Source organism: Idiotropiscis lumnitzeri, chromosome 11 (genome assembly GCF_059441095.1).
Source record: "Idiotropiscis lumnitzeri isolate Australia: NSW breed Sydney's pygmy pipehorse chromosome 11, RoL_Ilum_1.0, whole genome shotgun sequence".
Taxonomy (NCBI): domain Eukaryota; kingdom Metazoa; phylum Chordata; class Actinopteri; order Syngnathiformes; family Syngnathidae; genus Idiotropiscis; species Idiotropiscis lumnitzeri.
Window position 1 is genome coordinate 20,251,333 of NC_142401.1, and position 12,322 is coordinate 20,263,654.

At 37.8% G+C, this 12,322-nt stretch overlaps 1 protein-coding gene across 4 annotated transcripts in view; it reads left to right on the forward strand.

Annotated features, from left to right (window-relative positions):
• Nucleotides 1-652: 652 nt before the first annotated feature.
• usp48 (ubiquitin specific peptidase 48) overlaps nucleotides 653-12,322 on the forward strand; it is a 42,587-nt gene continuing 30,917 nt past the window's right edge. For 2 of the 4 annotated variants that reach the window (XR_015845750.1, XM_088308199.1), the window contains exons 1-8: nucleotides 4,288-4,983; nucleotides 5,319-5,439; nucleotides 5,557-5,698; nucleotides 9,899-10,026; nucleotides 10,134-10,258; nucleotides 10,405-10,513; nucleotides 11,624-11,757; nucleotides 11,914-11,999. Coding sequence is in view for 1 of the 4 variants with exons in the window: in XM_088308199.1 (XP_088164325.1) it covers nucleotides 4,745-4,983; nucleotides 5,319-5,439; nucleotides 5,557-5,698; nucleotides 9,899-10,026; nucleotides 10,134-10,258; nucleotides 10,405-10,513; nucleotides 11,624-11,757; nucleotides 11,914-11,999 (1,084 nt within the window). In the remaining 3 variants the exon portion in view is untranslated. Of the gene's footprint in view, nucleotides 735-4,287; nucleotides 4,984-5,318; nucleotides 5,440-5,556; nucleotides 5,699-9,898; nucleotides 10,027-10,133; nucleotides 10,259-10,404; nucleotides 10,514-11,623; nucleotides 11,758-11,913; nucleotides 12,000-12,322 lie in introns of those variants that run through there. The other 2 variants (XR_015845752.1, XR_015845751.1) reach the window with 2 other exon arrangements.

The following is a 12,322-nucleotide window of genomic DNA, read 5'->3' on the forward strand; positions in this document are numbered from 1 at the left end:
GCAGTAATATGAGATCTACTTTGTGAATTGAACAGCTAAAATAAACTTTTCTACTATATTGTAATTTATTGCGAATAACCAAATAGCATAATATGGTGCAAAACTTGATTTGTTTATTTTGCAACTGAATAAATATTTAATCAAGATGCATCCGCATGACCAGTTGCTGTCAGACGAACTTTTGGATGTTAGGCGCAGAAACTTTTTTTTTTCTCTGAGGCTGGGTCTGTAGCTATGAACACAAGTTCTAATGAGATGACTACTTGCCGCATTGCATCAGCCAACCGCGTTTTAAAAGTCAACTGAATTTCATGCATTCACTACAGTTTTAAAAAAAATCCGACCACAGATATGTACGGACAGCAAGGTGCAGGGACAATTTTTCTTTTTGCTCCCAGATGTGCAGAAGAAACTGTTAATGCTAATGCACTTACAAAGTTTAGTACGCACTTACCATATGCTCCCATTTAATCAATTAAAGAAGTTAAACAGGAAACTTAAAAAAATGAAAGCCCACCAAAACACCTAGCGGCTATCTAAAGTATGCAATTTATTAATTCTGTTAGCTGACAAACAAAAATGAACATGGCCACTTAATCAAAAGAAAAAGTTCGCTTGTAATTGTAACTTACAGAATGTGTCTGTTATACAGGGCAAGCTGAGGCTATTGTGACAGAGATCGCGATCATTGTGTCTGCTTCCACAACAGCTGTCAACTGCTCCCAATTACTGAGGTAAATAATTGAGCATTCATCACCCCCTACATATTAAAAAAATGTCTGCTCACCATTATTGAGGATGAGTGATATCTTATTATCTTGTGCTTTACAGTGTTCAGCATAAATTAATACTCACATTTGGTATCCGTGTGTGACAGCTTGGCTGCCCACCAAAATAGTGCCCTAAACCTTCACAGTTTGGAGTTTTGTTTTTGGGATTGTATAATCAATAAAAAACAAGGACCCGAATTTTAATGAGGTTGGGATATTGTGAAAAAGAAATTAAAAACTGAATGTGTTGCTTTTCAAACTATATTCCATTGAATGCACTACAAAGACAGGCTATTTTCTATTCAAACGAATAAACTTTAATTTTTGCAAATATTCACTGATTTTGAATTTGATGACTGCTACACGTTCCCAAAAAAACTGGCACATTGGCATGTTTACCCCCAGTTATGCTAGGTTCACACCAAATCCATTGTGAGCGTTTCTTACGGTGTGATTGAATTGAAGTCAGAGGACTGCGCGGGCGGCTGCGGTTTGTCCTTGGCACGGAAGATGCGTTTGGAGCGGTGGGACGCAATGCCAATCATGAAAAATATATCCATTTGACCTTTTGGCGCGGTGAAAAGAATTCAACTTTCTTCGCACACCGCGTTGGCAGCATATCTGCTCAGTGACGTACTACGTCACACACGCCGTCATGTCCACTAGACAGGTTGTGTGAAAGAGAAGAGGGAAAAATTGAGGAGAAAATTATGATTGCCTTCTGTGGAGATCCTTACTTTTACAACACGCCCAGCTGTCAATAGTGGGACCAAACGGCGACTAAGGAAGTCGGCATTTAGCTCCCAATGAGTATTTACTACTTGTTTACAGTTGTCAAACTGTACCAAGGTAGCTACAATGTTTTAGTATTAAATACATTATTTAGCATAAAGCGCAACCACCAGATTTCCATGTTCCGCCAAATTTGGGAGGACTTGGGGGGACATGTTCTTCAAAGAAAAAAAATAAAGGATCTGCAGGGGAAAGAGAGGGTCTGGGAAGCAGTCTCAGTAAAATAATAAAATATAGTAGAAGTCTTCGCCGGTGCTTTCTTTTTTCGACCCGCTGAGGTTCAAAACTGTCAACCAACAAAAAACATTCTACACTGGTATGCACAAATGAAGCGGCTCTGTCCAACGGCAGCAAATTAAGCGAAGCGAAAAGCTCAAACGTATTTGGTGTGAACGTAGCATTAGCGTTTGAGAACTGACGATGCTGTTATTTCCTGCTTGACGTACAAACTTCTGTTGCTGAACACTCCGGGTTCGCCATACATTTTTTGGAAGAGACAAGTCTTGACTGCTGGCAGTGTAGTATAGTACTAGTTAAGTATTTTAATTGAAGCTACGCTGTTACGTTGTAACACATGCATAACGTGACTTGCCCTTGTGTTTCTGAAATGAGCAGGGATGTCACTTAAAAAACAAACAAATCTTCCTTCAATGCCAGCAGATGTTGCTCCAAAACCTGTATGGACTGTGCCTTTCACCATTAATGGTGCCGTCATAAATGTGCAAGTTACTCACAACACAACCACATATGCTAGATTTTGATCTTTGTTCTGTTAACAGTCCAGATGGTCCTTTTTCTCACGGCGCCCATGATTTCTACCCAAAATATAAACTGCTGATTTATCAGACCACAGCTCCTTGTTCAACTTCTCGTCAATCCATCACGGATGAGATCCAACCCAGATAAATCGGGTTTGTGGGTGGTGATGATGTATTCAGGCTTCCAGAATTCCCCAAAATGGTGGCATTCGGCATATACAATTTGAGACCGTGCAAGTCAATTTTTCATCTTCTTGCACACGTGTGACCAGTAAATTTAAAAAAATAGAGAATTTTTTTTGTTGCGTTTGAACTTCTCCACACTTGACCCCAATTATTAATAAAACAGTGACAGTAAAAACAGTCCTATTGTAAATATTTAATTAACAAGTCAAATTACAGTGAGCGCCCCTTTATTTTATACTTGAGCCCCTAAAATTTCAGGCTAAGAGCCACTGTGCTCTGAAAAAAAAAAGGTTTCAATTTGACCACTTAATATCTTGTCTTTGTAGTGTATTCAATTGAAGATCCATTGAAAAGGATGTGCAATTCATTGTATTGTATTTATTTACATTTTACACGACATCCCAACTTTATTGAAATTGAGGTTGACGGATGAGAATTTTTCTTTAAAAAGACTACTAAGCAAGGATGGAAGTGGGTTTTCGTCCATCCCTGTAATTAAGCACAGATGGATGCCCAAATTATTTGTTAATTTTCAAGTTGTTTTTTTTTTTTCGGTAACGTTGCAAAAACTCACTCTTTTTAACAAGGACAACATGCAGATGTTAAAATAAAAACATTGCGGTTATAAAATGTTTCATTTTGAAAAAAATTAACAAAGAAAATGTTATCTAATCAAAATGGGGAACTGGAGCCGGAATCGAACCCACGACCTCCGTATTGTGAGGCCATCCTGCTGCCCTAACCTTAATAAATAAAATGCATATAGTATATAGACAAAACGTGCTTTAATTTTAAATGAAAATGAACAAACACATTACAACAAAATATCTGTATTTGACACACCACAGTATTTAGCTATTGAAATGAGTCATAAAACACTGGAAATTAAACGAATAAAATACAACTATATTGTTACTAACAATTTCTTCATTTAAGCACTAAAAGTTCTGTTATCCTTCAGGATATCAGCATCACTCTCCTGTCTTTATTTCAAAAAACAATTGGAGTTGCAGATGTACTTGCACAGCTCCTTCAATTCAGTTTGTTTTTCCAGTGCCCAAAGTCGACAACGACCAGTACACAGTGGCAGCAAGCCGGTAGCGAAGCACGTTATATTTGATCTGCGTGGATTTATTATTTTGTGAACGTGCCCCCACACATCACTCGTGTGTGCTCCTTAACAGAATTAACATGCAACATATATGGCTGAGTCACTGATAGTGTAGTGGTACACTCGCCTGAGTTGTGTGCAGGCAGCGTGGGTTCAGTTCCCACTCAGTGACGGTGTCTATGTCTGCCCTGTGCTGGCTGGCGACCAGTTCAGGGTGTAGAGTGCCTTTTGCCCGTAGTCAGCTGGGATAGGCTCCAGCACCCTCCCGGATAATGACACATGACACATATAAGGCTGATTGAACTATTTAAAATAAAACATTAACAAGGTTTATTCATGTTTATTCATGTTCGGCAGGCCGGATTAAAAAGTTTAATGGGCCGCATGTGGCCCGCGGGCCATAATTTGCCCATACCTGAACTAGTCTCTATATAATTGTTATCAAAGTATTTACAATAATTCCATCCAAATACATGCTGAAACCAACATTTAACAATTACCTTAGAATTAATTTGAAATACAATTGATAGTCCAATAGCTCTCATGTAGTCATAATACCCGATATTAAAAAAAAAAAATAACAAAATGCAAATCATCGCAAAACATTGGGTGGCGGTAATGTATTATAAGAGTGTGCAAAGCGCCATTGACGGCAAAGACGAAGAAGAAGAAGAGCGCCAGCTTCCTCTTCCAGGCCTGCCTTCTACGTCATTTATTGACGACGTGAACATTTTAGCTAAGTGATCATCTTTAAGAACACAAGAGCGATAAATCTGAAATAAAATTCAATAAAATGTGAAGTGACACGAACCAGTTGGTAAAGCAAGGTTCGACATTACTTGCCATTATCTCAAAAGATGTTAGCGTTTAGTAGACGTAAATAGAATACGGACAAGGTCGGGTTGAGCAATGCTACGTTTTTAGCAAGATAACGAGCCACCAGTTATAAACACGGGAGTTCTGTTGCAATCCAGCAAATTTGGCATTTACTGCGTCTGTTGCATTTCTTTCTATGCGACGTGGCAAAATGTTGCTTATTAAAATATGACTTCCTTTAGCTGGCTAAATTAGGTAGCGTCACCGAGATAGCTGGTCGGATGCTTCCGAAGTGATTACGCATTTAGTGTATGTTAGCAATTGGTGTTAGCGTTCCTGTAAGTAGTGTGACTATTCGCATTAACATTGCAGTTTGTTCGTGTGGATCCCTTTGGTTAACGGTAAAGCCCAGGACTATGGCGCCACGCTTACAGTTGGAGAAAGCGGCGTGGCGTTGGGTGGAATCTGTAAAACCTGAAGATATCAAACTGGAGCATATCGAGCTAGCGTACCGCATCAGTCTTCCGGCCTGCAAAAGAGGAACCTGCAGGTACTTTGAGAAATCTCGCTTCGTTTTCATTTGTGATAACATTGAATAGCGAGTTAAACACCCGCTAGTTTCTTTTCTTTGTTATATTGTTATTACCTAAATGCTGCGTAGCAACTCTTTATTCGTCGTATTGGGCCATCTGTATTGCGACACAACGTCAAATGACATCAATTAACGTCACGTTAACCCATAGGAATAGTCAACCATCAGTTGTGCTGTGTTTTGAAGCTGCTTTGTAAATTGTATACAAACTGTTAAACTGCCATTCAGTGTGTGCATATGAAATTGTTCTTTGAATAACGGTTTAGATTTATGTTCATGCAATGACTTTTCAGGAGGAACTGTAAAGGCAACCCCAACTGTCTTCTTGGCATTGGTGAACAGACATGGCTTGGGGAGATTGATGAAAATGCTTTCCACAATATTGATGACCCAAACTCAGAGCGTAGAGATAAGGTACTATGTTTGATTAGTTCACTGTGCATAATACAATACTGTACAATAAAATCAAATACAATACATCTTTTTTTCATATATAGTACTTTAGTCTGTGTGTTTTACTATCTCTTACAGAACACGTTCGTTGGTTTGACCAATCTGGGAGCTACATGTTATGTCAACACCTTCCTGCAAGTGTGGTTCCACAACCTTCAGTTGCGAAGAAGCCTCTATCAGTACTACAATTCCCGTGCTCAGGATCACAACACAGAGTCAGGTACAGGTTCTTTTTTTATTTATTTTATTTGCGTTTGGCAATTGAGCAGTTTTTTTTGTTTTGTTTTTTTTTTTAACTTATTTACTGCCATTGTCGTCAAAGATCCATTTTATTTACTCGGCTGGGAGTGAATGAGTTTTAATTGTTTGTGTACATCTACAACAACATAGTTCTATTTGACTATCAGTGTGTTTTCTTCCCATAAAACTGAAATGTTAAATTGAAAGCTTTAAAACACTCTAAATTGCCGCTAGGAATGAGTGTGAGTGTGGATGATTGTTTGTCTCTGTGTGCTCTGCGATTGGCTGGCAACCAGTTCAGGGTGTCCCCCGCCTACTGCCCGAAGATAGCTGGGATAGGCTCCAGCACCCCCCGCAACCCTAGTGGGGAGAAGCGGTACAGAAGATGGATGGATGGATAAAATCAACATTAACATCTTAATTTGACCACTTTTGACTTCAATGTTCATAGTTGTCCACTCAACCACACTAGAGGGGTAACCAAATTCTTATTGCCCACATGTATACACTTGCATTGACTTGACGTCGGCAGCATCTTCCTCCCCATGCTCCTGTCTCCATTTCAGACTGTAAAAAGAAAACATAAATTAATGCTTAGAGAAGTCAAGTTAAAAGAAGGAAAATGTGTTTAAAATCAAGTCAAAAGAAGGGAAACGTGTTTAAACAGTGGTGCGGTACATCTGGGGCTGTCATAAAAAGTCAGTCAGTGTCTTTGCCTTAAATAAATGACACCTAGATAAATCTTTTCTAAATTTTCCCAACATTTTGACCTGAAACCTGTGCAACTCTATTGAGGAAAAACAAAAATCTTAATAATTAGCATGAAAAAATACAACAGGATTCAAAAATTCACTGGATGACAGGATATAAATAGACGTGTTATATTAAGATACAATCACGGTTTTTAATCCATCTTATTTTTCCGAGGATACAAATGTCACTTTGGGAAGTATAAAATGTTATCAACAGCAAGGCAGGAAATGTTTCTCGCTAAATATATATATATATATATATATATATATATAGTAGTTATATAGTAGTCATACTCCAAATATGACTCACTTGTTAGACTCACTCTGCTAGACAGCAGAGTCATATTTGGAGTATGACTACCACAAACAATTATTTTGCTAGTCGACTAATCACCAACTGCAGTCGTGATTAGTGGACTCAGCAGATCATTATGTAAATCGTGATATATCGCAACACTAAGCCGCTGCTTTGAGGATAACCATCATTAGCTTACAGCTTAAATTCTTTACGATATGTACAAATGAATAATGAAGACAGTTAAGATGATAGTTTATCGATTATAATTTGCATCTTGTACCAACATTTTTGTTTACGACTGTTGATGCACCCTAAATTGAAGGTGATATTGTGGCTGTAATTGTTTAGTGCATTTTAAAATGGAACCAAAACTATACAATATGCAGAGTTGTCCCAATATAATTAAACTATTAAAAAAAATGTAAACAGATTTCACTCTTCTTGGCCACCAAGCTTTTTTTTATTTTGTAAATGAACACTTGTTTCTTTAATTTTGTTTTTATTTAACCTTCATCCAATAATTGTCTTCACTAGTATGCACAATTTAAAAATAGACAATTGATCTGTGCAATCAAAATGTGTTATGGCCCTGGAAAAAAAACATCTTAAATATTAGGAGGCACTTTTTTTGGCACAATAACATAGTATATTGTAACAAACTAAATTATTGGTTTTATTGTTATGTAATGAAGATGAGGGCTTATGGTAAATATTTCATGTTCTGTTACTTTGAGTGCTGGTATTCCCAGTTCATGTACGCATCACTCCACTGACTCGAGCCTAGTTAATCCATCGTAAGTGCAATGTATGTTGGTGTACCAAATAGGACATCATGTTACAATGTTACATCAAACACGTACTGTAACCTGTGGGTGATACCTTCCTGGGACGCTTCCTGTCCCTCTGTCAGAAATGAAATCATGCATCAGCCACGTTGTGCTTCCTTTTCCTCACACTCCCGCGCTACCATGAAAGGAAGGTTTGCATCATATTACGTATTTTTGGTGAAATGCTCCCAAACTTACGGGCTCTTTTGCTGACCCGGGCCGAGCCATGAAACTGCATTTCCCACATTGCTTCTTTATTTATCATGGATGACCTAAATTACAATTACTGCGCATGTGCGTCGCAGACTTGACATACAGCCTGAGGGTGAATCCAGGAACATTTGATAGAAAAACAATGCAAAAAATAAGTAAATACATAAACAACTCATTGTTTTTGATTGTCGCGATCATTGTGACTACTCGACTAATTGTGGCATCACTAATTTGGAGCTGTTCATAATTCTCTCCACCTTGAAAAAAGCCCCGTTCTCTTCTGGGCCTATTCTCATTCAGTACTCGCTGCTTGTGCATTATATCTTCTCTCTTAATGTGTAGAACAGGTACTGACGTGAAGCCTGATTAAATCTTGTATGAATGGAAAGGCATGCGCATATGCGTTTTGCATTCAAGTCCAAAGCAATCTACGGCCATGCAGTGGAGAAACCGTGAACCACCTTTGGGAGTGCCAATATTACCACAAGAGCCAAGGCAGATTGAACGTTTAAATTGTAGGAGGTGCACAAATATATTAATCTATATGACACCATCTCCAACTTTTATAAATATGGCCAAATGGCAGCCAACTCCTGGCGTGGCTTACAACGCCGGACACTTGCCGCCATACATCCGTCTGACTGTTCACTTAATTAATAAGAAGTTTGAACTCAAGTCGCTGCGAAAAATTTTCTAGTTTCAATATCGCAATCATCGCAACCTCCCCAAAAATCGCAATGCCAGTATTTTCCAATATCGTGCAGCCCTAGATGATATTATGATCATTAACCCGATCGATTAAACACCTGGATGGAGACGTGGTGTACAAGTAAAGAAGTTCCCTATGGCGAGGTGCTAACATCAGTGTGCGTCATGTCCGACGCTTGGCATCCAACTCAAGTCAAAATAAGGCTGGAAAATATGAATTGGTGAGTCAGCTAAAAAGATAAAGTAGTCCTAAGGTGGTTGTTCAACGCTAATGCATGCACCGCAAGAGAGTATTAGTTCACTACACACTATGAACATTAAATGAAGGCTAATGTATTAACAATTTAGTTTTGGTATAGCATCTAATGCAATTAAGCATAAATGGCATCACCGGTGGAGGTGAAACTGCATTACATTGCATTACAATGTACACAAAACTGTTAAAGGTAAAATAATAAATAATTATCAGCATTGACTAATATTAAATGGGTTTATTCACTATTTATATTGAACAGTTTATTTGACTTTTACATCGTTGCGTTGACCTCTTTTAGTCTTAAGTTTTATCTCGTTGATGTCCTGTGAAAAGCATGCATGTCCAATTTTGCCATATTTGTTTTTAATTTTCATGTGAATGAGATGTCTGTAACCCAGAACCACCATTAATATAAAAATAACTGAAAAAACAATACATATTTTTCACAGGACAGTGAAAATATTATAAAATAAAATTACATAAATTCAACCTTTTTTTCCTTGGGTTCAACAGTAAAAAAAAAAGAGAGAAAAATAATTCAATATATAAAATTCTATATATTATGAATTGAATATAAACCTATATCGTAATATACTTATCAGCCAGATCGCCCAGCCCTACCTTATCTTTAATACTGTTCTAATTTCATCAGTTTCATAAAATATCATACAATCACAATAGTTGCTGGTAAAACATAATATCCTAAAAAAGGTCATGACAGGCCCAGCGGTCTGCATGTATGAAATTATATTGATTACGCATAAAATAAACTGTCTGATTCCAGATTATTTTTATGCATGTGAACATCGAGTGACTTTTGCTCTGTATTTATTCTCAATCAATGGAATTACCACTTTTGTTTGTTGACCTTTCAGTTTGATGTTTTGCAACTATTTCAAGTGGATTCGTTGTGAATGTTTGGATTTGTACAGTGTAACCTCATTTTGACAAAAAAAATCCTCACAGGAATTATTATATTAACTATTACATTATTATTTATTATCATCACTCGTGTATTGTGGCATACTCAGACGTATTTTGTCAACTACTAAAAGCTGTATTTTCTTATTTGTCTTTGATATGAAATATGCACAAACTACTCTGACAAATACTTGGTGTGTTTCAGATTATGAACCTCAGTCCATTTGTGAACATCTACAATATTTGTTTGCACTACTACAGAACAGCAACAGAAAATACATCGATCCTTCAGGGCTGGTTAAAGCTCTTGGCCTAGACACTGGGCAGCAGCAAGTAAGAGAACTTGAACTGCCAGCCAATTTCCTTTACTATCACTTCAACAATGTGATGTGTGCCCAATGGAGACTCCGCAAAGCACTAGTCATTCTTTTCTCTCTCAGGATGCCCAGGAGTTCTCTAAGCTCTTCTTGTCCTTGTTGGAGGACACATTGTCCAAGCAAAAGGACCCAATCCTGCAAAATGTCATACAGCAACAATTCTGTGGACAGTTCTCCTATGTCACTGTGTAAGAAAACCATGAGCCCAAATGTCACTGTATTCTTGAAGAAGCATCACGTTAGTGTACTGCTCCCACTGTCGAACTGCAAAGACGCATTTATTCACATTAACAAAAAACGATCTTATAATCTTGCAATCACTGTTGTTTTCCAGATGTAACCAATGTGGACGATCATCTGCACGCCCCTCCAGATTCTACGAGCTGGAATTGAACATTCAGGGCCATAAGAACCTTGCAGAGTGTGTTACAGAGTTTCTGAAGGTAGGTAAAGGTCAGAGTAAAATTCCCGCAATCGAATGGTTCCTGTAAATACAAGTGCTTAATGTATTACATGATAATCAGTCTTTGCTGTGACACCTGTAAAGCTTCGAAAAAGACATTACAATTAGTGGTATCCCGATTCAATATAAGCCCCCCAAAAAAACTGTATCGGATTTTATCAGACTACGTCCAAAATCTTTGATATTAGCACTCACGGTAAGCAGTCCATCCGAGAATCTGCTCCCGGTCCTTTCTGCAGCAGCGTCAAGAGCTAGCGTGCATAGCCTACGTGTAAAGAAGCTAGAGATGTCGGTGAAGTTTATGGTTAAAAAAAAAAGTAAAATATAATTCACGTGCGCCCGCACTGCTGTCATTCACTTGTACGCAAATAAAAGAATTACATTTCCTATCCGATTGTCAACGCACACAAGTGAGAAGAACACTGCCTAAATCCAAAGACACAACACAGCAGCGCATTATCACCAAAGCTTGTACTTGCAGAGAGAAATGTGTGCTATATATATATATATATATATATATATATATATATATATATATATATATATATATATGTATATATATATATATGTATATGTATATATGTGTGTGTGTGAATAATTCGATATATATCGACCGGTATGACATACATGCCTACCGATATAGTTTTCAGCCATATCGCCCAGCCCTACAGGTTCAACTTGAATACAATATAAGACAATACAATTTTATTTATACAGCGCATTTCACAACAGCTGGAGCTATAACAAAGCACCTCCCATAAGTCGTCATGTAAATTAGCAGGTAAGTAGAACACAAATTAAAACAAACACATTTACAATAGATACCAGAAGAACAGCAGAACAGTGACAGTCTCATGAAGATGTCACCTCTGTCTGGAATAACTGTAACTCTCACAAATACTAATTGCGCTCACTGCTCTCAGCCATTTTTTCAGACAAATACGCATCTCGATTACATAAATTATTGTGATTATCCGCTATAATTAAATTCTCTCCATTGGCCAAATTTCTACCGCATCCCGCTTTTACCGTTTATACTGTCCACCACTTGATCCAGCGTGAACTAACGATGCTTGCCTTCACTTTTCAGGATGAGAAACTAGATGGAGACAACCGCTACTTCTGTGAAAGCTGCCAAAGTAAACAGAACGCTACCCGGAGGATCAGGTTGCACAGTCTCCCGCCTACCCTAAACCTGCAACTAATGCGCTTTGTCTTTGACAGGTTTGTCCCAGTTCTCAAATTAATACAACATCCATATACTATTATTATATGTTAGTAAGCATAAAACAATGTCAACATGAAATATGGTAACAAATATGATGCATCATTAAGCCTTGGTTACCAGATTAGTGACAGCTTCTGTGATGCAATCTCTAGACAAACAGGCCACAAGAAAAAACTCAACACCTACATCAGTTTCCCTGAGCAACTGGACATGGCGCCTTTTTTTGAAGTTACAAAAGGTATGTCCAGTTTTCATTTCTCTGACTAACACTTATGCTCCACTGCTCGGGATATTCATGTGCCTTTGTCAGATAAAAGTGGTTACAAAATCGTATTCACATACTTGTGAAATGGATGAAGTTGGATTTTGCTGACATGAACTGCAAAATGCCAATGTTCACGAGCTGTCTGTACCTGTGTGAAAATGTACTTTCCCCCTAAACCTAGTAGATGGTTTGGCAGCAACCAGTGAAAAATCAAGCTTTTTATATTATTTTCAAAGAGTCTTTTACATCTCTGTGGAGATATTTTTTGGCCCACTTTCCCAGAATTGCTTTAATTC